The 16,880-nt window shown below is 50.7% G+C and overlaps 4 protein-coding genes across 4 annotated transcripts; 3 read left to right on the top strand and 1 right to left on the bottom strand.

Moving 5' to 3' along the window:
• Positions 1 to 81: 81 nt before the first annotated feature.
• On the top strand, positions 82 to 1,794 carry N7509_001665 (Midasin; the record flags this gene model as incomplete). Its single annotated transcript, XM_056626302.1, has 1 exon — positions 82 to 1,794. The coding sequence occupies one exon, from the start codon at positions 82 to 84 to the stop codon at positions 1,792 to 1,794; it is 1,713 nt and encodes a 570-aa protein (XP_056492097.1).
• A 148-nt stretch (positions 1,795 to 1,942) lies between these two features.
• N7509_001664 (AAA family ATPase midasin) lies at positions 1,943 to 12,806 on the top strand (the record flags this gene model as incomplete). Its single annotated transcript, XM_056626301.1, has 2 exons — positions 1,943 to 4,363; positions 4,410 to 12,806. 2 exons carry the CDS (start codon positions 1,943 to 1,945, stop codon positions 12,804 to 12,806), a joined length of 10,818 nt encoding a protein of 3,605 aa, XP_056492096.1.
• A 28-nt stretch (positions 12,807 to 12,834) lies between these two features.
• Positions 12,835 to 14,835, top strand: N7509_001663 (uncharacterized protein; the record flags this gene model as incomplete). The annotated part of the gene is made up of 1 exon (XM_056626300.1): positions 12,835 to 14,835. The coding sequence occupies one exon, from the start codon at positions 12,835 to 12,837 to the stop codon at positions 14,833 to 14,835; it is 2,001 nt and encodes a 666-aa protein (XP_056492095.1).
• An 862-nt stretch (positions 14,836 to 15,697) lies between these two features.
• On the bottom strand, positions 15,698 to 16,864 carry N7509_001662 (PRCC domain-containing protein; the record flags this gene model as incomplete). The annotated part of the gene is made up of 1 exon (XM_056626299.1): positions 15,698 to 16,864. One exon carries the CDS (start codon positions 16,862 to 16,864, stop codon positions 15,698 to 15,700), a length of 1,167 nt encoding a protein of 388 aa, XP_056492094.1.
• Between the last annotated feature and the right edge of the window lie 16 nt (positions 16,865 to 16,880).

The following is a 16,880-nucleotide window of genomic DNA, read 5'->3' as shown; positions in this document are numbered from 1 at the left end:
TTCAGTGTTGGCAGAAAAAAAAAGAGCGTCGGTCTTTCTTTTCTTGAACATCGAAGAGCTCCTCTGGAATTCGGGCACAACATGGACGATCTGCCCGTCTACGAGAGGACTCTATCTGTACCTCAGTTGCTCGAGCAGCTACCGAGCGAGATCTCAAGTCTCGTTCGGTCTGCTTCGGGCAACCAGTACTTACATGCGCTTGCGCTTGGCGCATTAAACACGACACTCACAGAAAGCGTTTTCAGAAATTACGAGCCAGTGGTGGTGGACTTGGCTGCAAGATGGCTGCGATCCGATATTAGTACCGACTACATTCACGTTCTCTCGGCTTTCGCACGGGTTCTTCCCTTCGCGCCGTATCTACGACCTTTCGCAAGCCAATATGCGCTGTCACCAACGGGTCCCCAGTCAGCCCTGACCGACTCCAAAGAACTCACAATTCGTCAATTGGACACAAATAGCACCAGAAATCTGCTTCTTACACTTTTCCGACTTCTTTCATTCGACCTGGAGACGTTCTCAAAGGCCGTATCCCCAATCCAGCTCCAATCCCTCTTCCCACACCAAGATCGAGTTGTTCGATACCTCGCCGTACGATGCTTTGCCCTATATATGCACGCCGCCGATGCAGCCACCGAAAATATGCTGCGTGTCAATACTGGCACCGACCCGATTGAAGGAGAATGGGAAGAAATCACAATTGACTATCGCCTTTTGGGTCTCTGGGAGGAGCGTCGGTGGGCATCTCTCGAGAGCTCTATCCGAAACACCCGAGCATCAAGATCCGATACCGATGCCATGAAACTTATCGATGATACCCGTGATTTCTTCACCAGTCGATCTGCTGATATATGCGGTGTTTTGATCCCCCGCCTGAAAGATGCACACCCCTCTCCTTCTTCTGTTGTCGAAACTCCTACGGCAACTGCCAATCTGCGTCGGATCGCGACATCTCTCCTTGGATTCAAGCCCATCCTTTTAGTTGGTTTGCCTAATGCAGGAAAGACTACGCTCATCGATCATATCGCAGCTAAGATGGGCCAGTCAGAGTCAATGGTGACCTTGCATCTCAACGAGCAGACAGATGCGAAGAGTTTACTTGGAATGTACGCCACATCTTCCGCATCTGGGTCCTTTTCATGGCAGCCAGGTGTCTTGACAAAGGCTGCGAGAGAGGGCCGCTGGCTCTTGATTGAGGATCTGGATCGTGCTCCATCTGAAGTGCTTGGTCTCATCCTTCCAATCATCGAGAGAGGCGAGTTGACAATCGCCAGCCGAAGGGAGCGGATCAAGTGCGCAGAAGGCTTCAAAATCATCGCCACCATGAAGTCTTCCTACAATATTGCTGGAGAGGAAATTGCACCTACTACCTCCATGCTTGGCAACCGGCTATGGCAAAGAGTTCCAGTTACTTCTCTGCCCGTTGAAGAGATGCGGGATGTAATCTTGCAAAAATTCAGCCTCCTTGAGTCTCGAGTTCCAACCATCATGGACGTCTATGGCAGAATTTGTGCGGCATTCCACGGTAGTCTGGCCATCAAAGGATCTCAGGGACGTACTCCTGGCTTCCGCGACTTAATCAAGCTTTGCAGTCGCTTGAACCATCGTCTGCAGCGCATTGGTGCGAAGACCGGCTATGAACCTACCCCAGAAGGCGTTGATGACGAAATTCTTTTGGACATAGTTGATGTCTTCCTCAAGTACATCCCCGACAAATCCATGCAAATGAGCCTTGCTTCTGTCGTCTCCGAGGCCCTTCAGATCTCCCCCCCAAAGAGCACAATTTTGCCTTGAGGAAAGGACGCCAACCTACACAGATAAGAACAACTCAGTTGTGCTTGGCCGTGAAGTTTGTCAGAAGATCAAGGTTCCAAGTGGATCCGCACAGAAGCTTGCAGCAGCAGCATCGCGATTTGCTTCTACCAGGTCCGCTCTATCCATTATGGAACAGGTTGCGGCCTCGGTCCAGATGGCAGAGCCTGTCTTGTTAGTTGGAGAAACCGGTATCGGAAAGACGACCGTCATTCAACATCTCGCAACATTAATGCGACAGAAGCTCACTGTTGTTAACTTGTCGCAACAAAGTGAAAGCACTGACTTGTTGGGAGGGTTTAAGCCAGTCAGCATCCGCACTATGGCTATACCGATGCTGGATGAATTCACCCAGCTTTTCGAATTGACTTTCTCCGCCAAAAAGAACCAGAAGTTCCTTTCTTCAGTGACTAAAAGTGTTGCTTCGGGTAACTGGGCTCGCCTGGTGACTCTCTGGCACGAAGCTGTCCGCCTAGCCAATGGTGTTTTCAATCCTGCACCCCCGAAAGATGCCGAAAATGGAGACGAACAGCCAGCAAAGAAGAGGAAGCTTGACTCCCCCAAGTATCAACACTTGCGTCGGCGATGGGACAGTTTTAAAACCCAGCTTTCCGATTTCGAGGCTCAAGTTTCCCAAGGTGACGCGAAATTTGCTTTTGCATTCGTACAGGGTAAAATCGTGAGAGCCTTAAGAAATGGTGAATGGGTTCTTTTGGACGAGGTCAATCTCGCATCTCCAGACACTCTTGAGAATATTGCCAGTCTGTTGCATCACGGAAGCGAAGGATCACCTTCTGTCCTGCTTTCTGAGGCTGGTGAGGTGGAAAGGGTATTTGGTCATCCCGACTTCCGCATTTTTGGAGCCATGAATCCCGCAACAGATGCTGGAAAGCGAGATCTGCCACCTGGATTGCGATCAAGATTCACAGAATTCTATGTGCATTCCCCGGACAGCGACTTGAATGATCTTCTCGCATTGATTCAGAAGTATCTGGGTGACCTGACAATGGGCGATCAGAGAGTCGTCCCTGATCTTGCACAGCTCTATATGGAGACGAAGAAGCTTAGCAACGAGAACAAACTGACTGATGGAGCTGGCCAGCGGCCCCATTTCAGCATCCGAACGCTCGTCCGCGCCCTTGTCTACGTCCTTGACCATGCTCACGTTTATGGCCTTCGAAGAGCAATTTTCGAGGGTTTCAGCATGAGTTTCCTGACCGTACTGAGCTTGAACTCCGAGAGATCTTTGGCTCCACTCCTCGAAAAGCATATCTTTGAGAATGCAAAGAATGCGAAGTCACTCCTTGGAAGAACACCTCGTGCGCCCGAAGATGGCCACACCTACGTTCAATTTAAGCATTATTGGATGCGCCAGGGTCCTCTCATGCCAGAGGAACAGCCCCAGTATATCATAACCCCCTTCATCGAGAAGAACCTAAAGAACCTAGTCAGAGCCAGCTCGACTCGCCGTTTCCCAGTTCTTCTGCAAGGTCCAACATCAGCCGGAAAGACGAGTATGATCGAGTACCTCGCCAAGGTATCCGGAAACAAGTTTGTTCGTATCAACAACCACGAGCACACTGATCTTCAGGAGTATTTGGGATCATATATTTCTTCCGATGACGGAAGTCTACGCTACCAGGAAGGTGTGCTAGTAGAGGCCCTTCGAAATGGTTACTGGATTGTTCTTGACGAGCTCAACTTGGCGCCTTCTGATGTCCTTGAAGCACTGAATCGACTACTGGATGACAACCGTGAGCTTTTTATTCCTGAAACCCAGGAAGTGGTTCATCCTCACCCCAACTTCATGCTTTTCGCCACTCAAAATCCTGCTGGTCTATATGGCGGCCGCAAAGTCCTCTCCCGCGCTTTCCGAAATCGTTTCCTCGAACTCCATTTCGACGACATCCCAGAGAGCGAACTGGAGTTTATTCTTAAAGAGCGATCTCAAATCGCCCCGTCCTTCTGTACAAGAATTGTCTCTGTGTATCGGAAATTGTCGCTCCTTCGCCAATCAAACCGTCTTTTCGAACAGAAAAACAGTTTCGCTACGCTTCGTGACTTGTTTCGATGGGCTCTTCGCGATGCCGACGATCGTGAACAGCTAGCTGTTAATGGATTCATGCTCCTCGGCGAACGCGTCCGAAACCCCCAAGAGAAGGCCGCTGTCAAGAAGGTTATCGAGGAAGTCATGAAGGTTCGTCTGGACGAGGATGTTCTATACGGCGACAAAGAACTCGAAAAGAGTGTTCCTCAAATGGCTGGACTTCCTTCCGGAATCGTCTGGACTCAAGCCATGAGACGCCTTTTCGTTTTGGTCTCCAAAGCTCTCAAGAACAACGAACCTGTCCTTTTGGTTGGAGAGACTGGATGTGGTAAAACACAACTTTGCCAAGCAGTTGCAGAGGCCTTCAAGAGAGAGTTGTTCATCGTCAACGCTCATGTCAACCTCGAGACTGGCGATCTTATTGGTGCTCAAAGGCCAATCCGAAACCGTGCTGCAATTGAGAAGCAACTCACTGATGATCTTGAACTCTTCATCCATGGCGAGGTATCTGGAAATTTCCCTCTCGAGCAATTGAAGCAAGACCTGTCAGCCCTTGATGCGCAACAAAGACAAGAAAAAGATCAAGATCTTTTACGCAAGATCCAAAAAAAATATTATTCGGTCCAATGCACTGTTTGAATGGTCCGATGGAAGCCTGATCACTGCCATGAAAAGCGGGCAATTTTTCTTGCTCGACGAGATTTCCCTTGCTGATGATTCCGTCCTCGAGAGACTGAACAGTGTCCTTGAACCGGCCAGATCGATTCTTTTGGCCGAAAAGGGTCCAGTCGACTCAATGGTTGTGGCCGACGGAGGATTCCAGTTTCTTTCAACCATGAACCCTGGTGGTGACTATGGCAAACGAGAGCTCTCGGCGGCTCTCCGAAACCGTATGACTGAGATCTGGGCACCTCAATTATCTGACGATGAAGATATCCTTCCCATCCTTTATATGAGACTGGATCTCAAGGATGAGAAGGTAGCCAGGGCCATGCTGCAATTTGCCAAATGGTTCAAGACAACTTTCCAAAACACATCGACTACCTCTCTTTCTCTGCGTGACCTTCTTGCCTGGGTTGACTTTGTAAACACCTGCCAGAACGCAGATACCCTGTTTGCTATTATCCAAGGTGCTGCCATGGTATTTGTTGATACTCTTGGAGCCAACCCGGCTGCAATGCTTGCTGTATCTCTAAACAACCTGGAAGGAAATCGCCAGAAATGTCTCGACAAACTGAGCGAACTGTTCAACGCAGATGCTTCCGCAATCTACTGGCAATCTTCGACAGTCACCCTTGAGCCTGGATATCTGCAGGTTGGTCCGTTCTCACTTCCAACTGTTGGTGAGACCGACCCCGACCCTCAATTTACCATGGATGCACCCACCACAATTGCGAACTCAGTCAGAATCGCTCGTGGTCTGCAGTCATCAAAGCCAATCTTGCTGGAAGGCAGCCCGGGTGTTGGTAAAACTACTCTCGTGACGGCTCTTGCAAAGGCTCTTGGGAAGCCCCTCACTCGAATCAATTTGTCGGAGCAGACAGATCTGACGGACTTGTTTGGATCTGATGTACCGGTTGAGGGAGGAGATGTTGGCCAGTTTACCTGGCGTGACGCTCCATTCTTGCGAGCAATGCAGCGTGGTGACTGGGTACTGCTGGATGAGATGAATTTGGCCTCACAATCGGTTCTTGAGGGTCTGAACTCCTGTCTGGATCACCGGCAACAGGTCTACATTGCCGAACTTGACCAAACCTTCAAACGGCATCCAAACTTCGTTCTTTTTGCAGCGCAGAACCCTCACCACCAAGGTGGCGGCAGAAAGGGTCTTCCCGCATCCTTTGTCAATCGTTTCACCGTCGTCTATGCAGACAGCTTCACAGATGATGATTTAAAGAAGATTTGCTCCAAGCTCTTCCCTGGAAGCCCCTCTCATCAGACAGAGCGGCTGGTTGATTTTATTTCTGCATTGAACAGAGCTATTGTGGCCGAACGTCGACTGGGTGCTGTTGGTGGTCCATGGGAGGTCAATTTGCGAGATATCCAGCGATGGCTGCAGCTGGCAGATCGTGGAGATTTGCAGATTCCTACCAAACACTTCCTTGACGTTGTCATCAACCATCGGTTCAGGAGTGAAGATGACCGACTGTTGGTATCTCAGCTCTATGATCGTATCTTCACCGACTCGGAAATCGTTCCCAAGAGCTACTATCACAATCTGACTCCCGACTACTTGCAAATCGGCCTAGGAATCTTGTCTCGTGACCCAGTTCTCCAGCGATCGGTTGAACCGCAAATGAAGATTCTGCCCAAGGATCTCCATATCCTTGAATCTCTTGTCCTCTGCATTGACAACTCGTGGCCAAGTATTCTTGTCGGTCCCGCCGGGTGTGGTAAAACCACCCTTGTCAAGAAGCTTGCTGCTATCAAGGGTGCAAACCTAGAGGAGCTTGCTCTCAGTGCTGACACTGATACCATGGACTTGATTGGTGGGTTTGAGCAGATTGATCACCGCAGAGAAGTTTCCTCTTTCGTGCACGACATTGAGGTCTTCTTACGACACCAGATAATCTATTCTTTCGCCTCGGGAGATGTTACGGAGGCCGTTGCTTCAGCCCTTCAGATCTGCCAACACTTCCAAACTTCCGAAATCTCACTGGAGACTGTGATCTCTTCACTGTCAGCACTCTGCCAGTCACACCCTGTTCCGGAACTTCAAAGCTTCCTTGAAAGAGCCCAGAGCTTGTGGGATCTCATTCGCCACTCAGACAAGATGAAGGTTGGGTTCGAATGGACCGAGGGTGTTCTCACTCGGGCTGTTCAGAATGGTGACTGGGTTATTCTTGACAATGCCAATTTGTGCAACCCGTCTGTCTTGGACAGATTGAACTCCTTGACAGAGCCCAATGGTACACTCATTTTGAACGAACAGCGGACCGAGGATGGATCAGCCCGGATCATCACCCCTCATCCCAACTTCCGACTCTTCCTCAATATGGATCCTCGAAACGGTGAATTGTCCCGTGCTATGCGAAACAGATGTGTTGAGATCTGCTTCATGTCGAATGAAGTCCAAGACACCCCCACCGCGACAGGCCCATCATACACCTGCGAGTCTTCTCTCTACCGCCTCCGTCATATCTGGAACCTGAACTCTGCCGCGGGATCTGTCAAAGCCCAAGATCTCTTCGAAGTCTGCCTAGACCACCTTTCTTCGACAGATCTTTCATACCTCCAAAAGGCACCAGGCACATACCTGCCATTTAGCACAAAGGAAGGTGATGCCGACCACCATTTCTCCGCTGCGTTGCAACGTCATGCTTCTGCGCTGCATGACAATTCCCAATGGAAACCTCTCAATGCTACAGCTGGTGAGATTACAATCGGCGGGGCGCCTTTGAGCCTTCAAGGGCCATTGCAGCCTATCCACCCTCTCATCAACGAGCCGCTTGTCTCTATCTCAAAGACGAATGACTGCAGGTCTAGTATGACTGTTCTGGCCTACCTTGAGGAATTTAGACTCGAGGTTTACAGACTTCGTCAAGGCTTGGTCCGTGCCAATGAATCTAGTCAGCAGCTCAAGCCAAGTCAAATGACACGCCTAGAGCGATCATTGGCGTCGACTCGAATTCAATCACTGATGAAGGATTCGACACAACCAGTCGGAAATTTCCTCTCTGACTGTGGCCAAGCACTGTATGAATTCATCCAAAACTTGGATGAGAACAGTCTACAGTCTCCAGAGATTGTTGCTGCGCTCCGGACAATCACAAGTCTTTGCTGGGATATTTATCGCGTCACAGATGTGGACCGTGTTGACGAGGGCGAATTCCAAGTTTACTTGCAAATTGGTAGACGGGTTTGTACATCATTGCTCAATTCGTCCCCATTGCTGAAGCCACTGGAAGGATCGTTGTCCCGTGCACTTGCTCGTTTCCGTGCCGAATGGGAGTTGACAACGGGTTTGAGTATGCAGCGAATGTGGGATTCATGGAGACACGTCACCCCTGCTTCCCATGAGCAGCTCCAATCATTGATTGAGTTGGAGAAGACCGTCTCCGATTTCACTTCTCTTGCTCTGCAAACACGCGTCGAGTTGTCGCAGCTGAGCAAGATCTGGGATTCGTTGTCGACTGCTCAGCGTTTTATTCTGGACGGCGCGGACGGAGATGCTCTTGTGCAGGGTATCAAAGAAACAGTCGCAGAGCTCAGCCACGCAGTTCGACGTTCCGAATCTGCACAATACCCATACTTTGCGCAAGACTTTGAGGCTCTTTGCCAATATCACGATCTCTCGCTTGGTGGTTCGGATCAAGGCAAGTTCCAAACGGTTGTGCCTCTGCTGGCTGGTCGTCTGGCACGTTCCCTAGACTCGTCAGCTTCAAACAGCCGAGTCCCTGAAATTCTGAACAGAGTGACACTGTTTTCCGGCGCCGGCGAAAGCTCCCCGCTTGCCATTGGAGGCGTCCTGTCTCTCTCCTTGTTGGATCGACTTACATCTGTTCGCAACACAACCCTGGGCCAGATGGACATGTTGCAAGCCGAGAAGCAAGCTCTCACCAAATCTCTCTCGCAAAGCAGTCAGAACATTTCAGTGGATCAGTCTAGCAACCTCAGGCGTACTGTTGCAGCTCTTACTGTGGACCTCCTCCTAGCCCACCGGGAGCTTCTTGACCCCAACAGCGCCGAAGAAGTGATTGCCGTGCTTCAAGCCATCGAGGGAGGGAACCCAGTCAAGATCGAATCCTCCATGTCTATCGCTCTGGAGAGAACTGTTGAAAATACCCACTTCTTCAGAGAGTTTGCCCAAACTGCTCTCCCAAGTCTCATCCACTCCCTGACTGCCACTCCCTCGAGTCACGAGGAGAGTATCCACTACGCTGGTCTTGCTGCCGTTCAGCTATCTGTTATGCTGCTTCAACTATTTGTCCCAGACAAGGCATTTGACCCCTCACTTGGTCTTGTTGTGCAAAGAAAGCGCCATTACCAGCGTCTCGATGAAATCAGTGCCAAGTCTAACGCGCTTCTCTCCTTTGAGACCACATTTTCGGGCCAGGCTTCCAACCTGAGATCTTCTTTGCTACAGACAGAGATCCAGCAACTGGGCTCTGCTCCGCCTCCCTCATCTGTCACTCGCCCGGACAAGTCGGAGTTAAGCCTCTTGCATGGAGAGTTCGCCAACTTGATCAACTCCGTTCTGAAAAGGAACCCCGAGGAAATGATTGCCAGTCTTGAGAATGCCTCAAGATCTAAAGAGACCATCCAGCTTCTACGCGACAATATCCAGCAGCTGAGCAGCCGACTTCGGGTGCACTACAGATCCTACGATGATATGACCGTTCCCATCGTTCGTTTCCTCCGACTTCTCGATGTTGGTCTTTTCCTGGGCTCTAGCCAAATCGACCAGTCTAGCGAAAACAACGATATCCAGACACTGAGTAGAAAAACTCCCTTCATGGGTGGATCTGTGCATCCTGTCTTCTCGTTGGCCCATGCAGAGAAGCAGCCAAGTGCTACCAATGCCATCGAGATGCGTCTCCACGAGCTCTCTAGTGTTTGGACTGCCAAGGATGCAGACTCAACACTTCTTGAGGTCAAGTCTAGCCACAGTACGATCCGCCGTATCTTCGCTGATTTCCACCATCTTTGGAAGACTAGACTCAGAGAGGACCAGGAGAAGGAAGCAGAAAGCAAAAATCTGTACCGCTACCGTGGCTCATGGGAGGATGAGGAAGAAGTTAACGAGGCAGAATTGCATGAACTCTTCCCTACCTATGACGAAGGCACTCCTCTTGACCCCCAGGACGTTGGTCGCATCGATCCCAGAGCAATTGCTATGCGACTTGCTTCTCTTCATGCCAATATTGTGAGCGATAAGCAGACTGGTGAAGCGTTGTCATCTCATGTCAAACAATCAGCACGTCTGTTAGGTTCGATATGGTCTAAGAGCAAGACTTCATTCTCTCCTGTCTCGCCTGAACAGCTCCTGTCGGCAGTCTTCTTGCTACTTGACGAGGAGATTGTCGAAGACAACCAAGACAGACAGAAGAATTACAACTTCTACACTGATTCCAACTTGGCTGAAGCTAGAAGGCTTGTCAACCTCACCCTGGCGGTCCAAGCCCGTTTTGTTCAAATCCAGACTGCCTGGCCGGAGCATGCTGTCCTTGCGGATGTCATCAATTGCTGCTCCGAAATTCTTGAGTTCAAGCACACCGAGCCTGTCGCGAAGTTCTTGACTAAGGTTGAAAAGCTTCATTCCTACGTGCATGAATGGCAACTGGTTGCCAGCCGGGAATACTCCGCAGCCCCTCAGTATGATGAAATCACCAGCATGACTGTCGGTTGGCGTCGTCTTGAGCTCACAACGTGGGCGAAGCTCCTGGATCTTGAGAAGGATCGATGTGAGGACGATGTCAGCTCGTGGTGGTTTGTTGCTTATGAAGCCCTGTTCGCAGTGCCACTACAGATGGCCGATGATGGCGAACATGACATGAGCGCGCATATTCAAGGTGTAATTTCAACCCTGGAACAGTTCTTCGCTTCCACAACCTTGGGCCAATTTGGTCGCCGGCTTCAGCTTGTTTCCGACTTCAACGAGTTGCTTGGTGTCTTTGCCAATGATTACACTTGTCTGACACCCCTCGTCTCCGCGTTGAATAATTTCATCGCCCATTTCCGCCCCTTCCAGCCGTCGGTTGACAAGATCCTACAGGAGAAGCGATCCGCACTCGAGAAGGATCTCAAGGAGCAAATCCAGCTGGCAAGCTGGAAGGATACCAACATCGTTGCTCTGAAGGAGAGTGCTAGGAGATCTCACGTCAAGCTCTTCAAACTTGTCCGCAAGTATCGTGAGGCTCTCAATCAATCCGCTCAGCCAGTCCTTGAGCAAGGTCTTCCAGATGATATGGGAGATTCATTCGGATCTCAATCAGACGAGAGGACATTGGCCACTATTGTCATCCCTGAAGCATTGTCCGTCTGCCAGCAGGAGAATGAGCTCTGGGCATCCCGAGCTGTCCGATTCCGCAACCCTGATGGCACAGCCCACAACATGATGAATCTCTACACATCCATCCCCCGTGAATTTGACATCGCAAAGGATTTGGACGGGTTCACCGTGTCCATTATCGAAGGCATCAAAGAGTTTAAATCTCAGACCCCCAAAACCTTGACTGAAGACAACAAGGACGATGTCCAGCACCTCAAGGTCCAGAAGCGTCGCCTCTATGCCGATACTCTCAAGCAACTTTTTGAAATGGGTGTGAAGCGCAATGCTGGAACAAGCGTCATTGAAACTCAAGCATCACTCGCTCAGATCCTCTCCACCTGTGCAGCCTTCGAGTCCGGTACTACAATCTCGAAATCTGTCCACAGTGCTGATTCATATTTCCATCGCCTGTTGGATCTGTTGCCTCGTGCTCGTCTAGCATCTCGAAACTACTCGGAAGAGCTGAGCAATGTTGAGGTTTTCAGAAGCTTGGGTTCTATCGAGCATCTTTTGTTCGTTATTCGTCGACAGAGAGGAGCTCTTGCACCTGCCATGTCAGCCCTTGGGTCTTTCAAGAAGGTTCTCGACAACATGCAGAGTCTCTGGTCAACTGGTTCAACCTCGCTTGTCAAGTCCAATGCTACTGGCACAGAAGAAAGAAACACTTTCGCAAGAACTCTGGCATGGCTTGTTCCGATTCTCGGTCTGGCATCGACGATCATTGAGATCCATTCCAAGTTCTCCGGTATCCGGGCGGTTACTATTCTGAAAGAGCTCCAGTCTACAAAGACTCACGTCGAGGACTTGCTGAAGAATCTCAGATCTCTCCCGGAACTTCCATCTGGTGTCGCGTCCTCGGCCCGAGAAGAGTTTACCAAGCAGGCCCGTTCCTCTCTCGATCAACTATCTGCCAATCTAAGCAGGTGGTCTCAAGAGCGCCCTGACTTGACCTTTGCTCTCAACCAAATCTCACCGTGGGCCCTGTCCAACAGCATTGCCCTCGCGCAGCCAACCCAGCAAGGCGATGTTTCTATCCAGGCCTTCGATAACAGTCTTCTCGCTGCAATCGACAAAATGCTTGTTGGCCTTCAGCAACTCAAGGACGTCCCCACTGCAATCAATTTTGCTGGTCTACTCTCGCGAAGTGACGAATTCTTCTCCCGAGCAACCAAGGCTGTTCACATCAATGAAATTTCATCTTCATTAGTGGCAGTCCTCGACCAGCTGCAGCATCTACAAGACAATTCAGCAAGTGGTCTTCCACTTGCTGCTGCACTGGTTGCTAGTGTCCTTCCGATTGTCAGCCAATACTTCTACATCTGCCAAGACCTGTCTCAGCGATTTGTATCTGCCCATCGCGAGATTTGCAAGACTTCTTACATCCTGACCAAGACCTTTACTCAAGTCGCGTCTGAAGGCTTCTGCAGTCCCTCCGAAGCGTCACAGGAACAAGGCAAGGAAGGGAAGCTGGAAAGCGGAACCGGACTTGGCGATGGCGAAGGTGCGGAGGATATCAGCAAGGATATCGGTGATGATGAAGATCTCTCCGAGCTCGCTCAGCAAGGCAAAAAAGAAGATGCCAATGATGATGAGGATGACATGGATGACTCTGCCGATGCTGTCAACATGGACCAGGAAGAAATGGAAGGCGAGACTGGTGATCATAAGGACGAAGAGGATGAAGAGAAGGACGACAAGGACGAGGAAGGAGAAGATGATATCGACGAAGAAGTTGGTGATGTTGATGATCTTGATTCTGGTGCTGTCGATGAGAAGCTCTGGGACGGCGAGAATGATGAGAAGCAGAAAGAGACGGAGAATGAAGAAGGAAAGGGTCAGGCCGAGGCTGATCAACAAACTGCTGCCCAAGACGATAAGAAGGGCGAGGAGGGCCAGAAGGGCGAGGAAGGAGAGGAGGAAGAGGAGGACGAAGAAGAAGAGGAAGCCCCCCGATGATGAAGGAGAAGCGGTGGGCCGTGAAGACATGGATGTCACCGACCCGCAGACCAAAGAAGAAGAAGCTCTGGAGCTTCCCGAGGAGATGCAACTGGATGGTGATGACATGGATGGCGGTGATGACGGGGAAGAAGATGATGGTATGGATGATATGTCAGACATGGGCCCTCTGCCCGAAGAAGAACAGAAGGCCGATGGAAAGGATGATGAGCCTGGAGAGGGAGAGGGAGAGGAAGACGAAGATATGGAGCAATTCCCTGGCGAGGAGGAGGAGATAGAAGGTGAAGGCGAAGGCGAGGAAGAAACCAACGAAGGGGAAGCAAATGAAGAAGAGGAGAATGAAGCTGGCGGAGAGGATCCCGAGGAGCCAGATCAAGATGAATTCCTTGCTCAACGCGACGAGAATGAAGCTGCTGGCGATGAGGTTGCTCCCAGTGAAGCTGTCACTGGCGGCCTTGGTGCTGACCAGGATCAAAATGAAGACAAGGGCGCTTCTGGTGATGCGCAGCAGGAAAGTGGATCGAACGACCCCAACGCTAGCGCTGAGCAGAAAACTGGTGCTGCTAAAGACAGCGAGGAGACCAAGCCGAGTCACGATGCTGGTGGAGGCGAGGATTCAGAGCCAAATGATCCTCAAATCCAAGCCTTCAAGAAGCTTGGAGATATGCTCGAGGAATGGCATCGTCGTCAAAAGGAAGTCAAGAATCCCTCGCAAGAGGAAGAGGACTCGCAGGCTCTGCCAGAAGACACCGACATGGCGGATGCCGATTTCGAACACCTCAAGGATGACGATGATCAGGCCGATACGCAAGCCCTCGGACAAGCAAATGAGGAGCAGGCCAAGGCTCTCGACCAAAATAAGGGCGTCGAGTCTGACAACAAGCCTACAGAAAATGACATCCTACCCGACGTCTCTGAGGAGCTTCAAGATGCCCTCGACAACCAACTACAGGATGAGATGCAACTTGATCGCGAAATGCTCCCAACTGACGGTCAATCCGCTGGGGCATTCATTCCTGGTGACCACGCATCTAAAGATAAGGCAGATGGTCATGCCGGTGCTCAAGAGCTGACCGAGGAACTGGATGAAGTCGACACGCAACTTGCGGCAATCCACCTCTCCTCTTCGCTCCCGCCATTGACCCCCGAAGCTGACGCCCGCCGTCTCTGGTCTCAATACGAGAACGCAACCAACGATCTCTCCCTCTCCCTCACCGAGCAACTTCGCCTCATTCTAGCCCCGACCATGGCCACGAAGCTCCGTGGTGATTTCCGCACCGGTAAAAGGCTCAACATCAAGCGCATCATCCCCTACATCGCATCGCAGTACAAGCGTGACAAGATCTGGATGCGCCGTTCTATCCCATCCAAGCGCAACTACCAGATCATGCTGGCCGTCGACGACAGCAAGTCCATGCTCGAGAGTGGAAGTGGCCAGCTCGCCTTCGAAACCCTCGCACTCGTCGCGAAGAGTCTCAGCATGCTCGAGGCCGGTGATTTGTGCGTCCTGGGCTTCGGTAGTGAAGATCATGTGCGTGTTGCACACGAATTCGGCAAGCCCTTCTCCTCCGAGGCTGGTTCCCAGGTCTTCCAGCACTTCAGCTATCAACAAACTGGTACCAATGTGCGCAAACTGATTGCGGATTCCATCGCCCTTTTCCGCGAGGCGAAGTGGAAGCGCTCACCTGGTTCTGGCTCTGCTGATCTTTGGCAGCTTGAGCTGATTATCTCCGATGGTATCTGTGAGGATCACGATACTATTCGTCGTCTGGTTCGCCAGGCTCTTGAGGAACGCATTATGATTGTGTTCATCATTGTTGATGCTGTTAAGGGTAGCTCCATTCTGGATCTCTCGCAGGCTACCTTTGAGCCTGATTCGGGTGGTGAAATGAAGCTCCAGATGAAGAGATATCTGGAGGACTTCCCCTTCCCCTACTATTTGGTGGTTCGAGATGTTAGAGAACTGCCTTCTGTTTTGGCAACTGCATTGAAGCAGTGGTTTGCCGAAGTTGTTGATGTTTCGTCATGATGGAACTACAAAAAAGCGATTTGCACTATTTGGCGTTTTGATTTTGGGGTTTGGGAATTTTTCTTTTGTATATGATAAAGCTAGACACTGTAAATTTGAACAGTAATTATTACTTATTGACTTGATTTCCTATGCCGTGTCCTGGCTCTCCTTCTTTCCTTTTTTCCCAGTCAAGAAATCGACTCCCAGCGTCTGTTCCCCGATTCCTAGAAGCCAGCCAGTCCCTACTTACTCTAGTAGGCAGCAGGAAATCCCACTTGCCAGTTACATTGATGGTGCCAAATACCGTCTCAAGGCCCTTCTTATCCTCGAGGAATACGGCGACTAGTAAGTTCTATAACTACTATGTGGTAGTTATAGTAATGGGTTTGTTGACTCGGAGAAAACAATCTTTCAATACGAACGCGTCCGGAACATGAAATATTACCTTAGCTCAGGGGGTGAGATTACCGGCGGTCTGGATGGCGGTGAGGGCCCGACTTTCCATAGCAGAAAATCAAAATCTCAAGCGATTTTCGAGTTAGCTTAATGTTCTGCCGACATGTAAGTAATAGACCCGTAATTACAATACAGTACCACACGTGGAACAGCCCCTGTGGATATCGAAGTCCTGTTACTACTAAGTTAGTAGGTACAGGTAACGAGTACACTCAGGCTCTCATCTATACGCCGCAATCTTCCAACTTTCATATTGAACACTGGAATTGGATACCTTTGCGGTAGTAGGGAACTGGGGATGTGTTTTCGAGTTTACTATCACAACAAGAGTTCAAAATCCACACATATCAAACTTGGTATTGGTATCTTTAAAGCAATAGTAAAAAATAGTACAGTAATAACAAACGCCATGTGCATGCAATATTCACCACCCATATCTTGACCCGGCCTCTTTTTTGTTCCTCCTACCCGAAGCAAAGCTCTCTTCCAAAGCATCCTTCTGCGAAGCTGCCGCATTGACCAATTGTTGCAAGGAGTGCTTGCCGGGTGCGATGGAACGGACAGGGTTATGCTGAGTCGCGGCAAGTTCTGTTTCAGCCAGAGCTTGATTATGCGCGTACTCTTGGTCTGTGTTGAACGTAAGGACTCGCGAGTCTGCGGAGGGTGCATTGCGGCCAAAGAGTTGGCGGCGCTCGGACTTGGAGAGATTCAGGTCATTCGCGATGTTGTTCAATGAAGATGATACAGGATTTGCTGGCGGATAGTCGGGTTCAGGAGCGGTAGATTCAGGTGCGAGCGTAGGACCGGCTGATGGTGCTTCCGCCTCATAAACTAGTGGCTCGTAGGCTCCGGCTCGGGTTGATAGTGAGGTGTCGGGTGTGGATGCAGTCTCTTCTGAGGATAGAGAGAAGAGGCTGACTTTAGGTTTCGGGGGAGGTGGTGCAGTACTTGTAGCTGATGCCGTTGCGGTGGACTGTTGTTCTGCTGCCGCGGGAGCTGACGCTGAGAGTGACGGCTGAGCGGCGGCCGCAGTGGTCTTCTTCTTCTTTTGCGGGCGACCAACAGACAATGGTCTAAACATCATTGGATTTCCTTGCAGTTTGATCTCGCCGATCGGAGTGTGGGTGGCAGCTGCACTGTTCGACTTTGAAGCCGACTGCCCAAGGTTGCCCGACGTGGGGACGCCTCCTCCATCTGCGCCAGTGCTGGGCTCTGTATGATATTTCATCTCGGTATCTGCTTCTCTGTCGAATCCACGCTCTGCGCCTGTTTTAAGACTGAAGGGCTTCCGGGTAGAAGCTATGGGTGTCTTTTTTTCCGCTGTACGTTTGGGAGCTGGCAGGAATGAGCTGAAGCCAGAAAAGGCACCACCGCCTCCACCAACTCGAGGCTTTTTGCGCGCGGGACCATCATCGGAATCCTTGTCGTCTGAGGGGTCAGGCTTGAGCTCTGGGAGGGCGACTCGAATCCTGCGCGGGTTGCTGCGGTCGATGGCAAACCCTCCAGACTCGGTATTCTTGGTTGGGGGTGCGGGCTTAGTGTCGGGCTCGGCGTCCGAGCCTTCAGAGTCGGAGTAGGCTACCAGCGCCATGGTGAAGGAGAGGGGG

Source organism: Penicillium cosmopolitanum, assembly GCF_028827165.1.
Source record: "Penicillium cosmopolitanum strain IBT 29677 chromosome Unknown utg000004l:1.0-4361866.0:1.0-4365735.0, whole genome shotgun sequence".
In the NCBI taxonomy this organism is placed as follows: Eukaryota; Fungi; Ascomycota; class Eurotiomycetes; order Eurotiales; family Aspergillaceae; genus Penicillium; species Penicillium cosmopolitanum.
The sequence above is the reverse complement of the archived record's forward strand: the minus strand, read 5'-3'. Positions and strand labels throughout refer to the sequence as shown.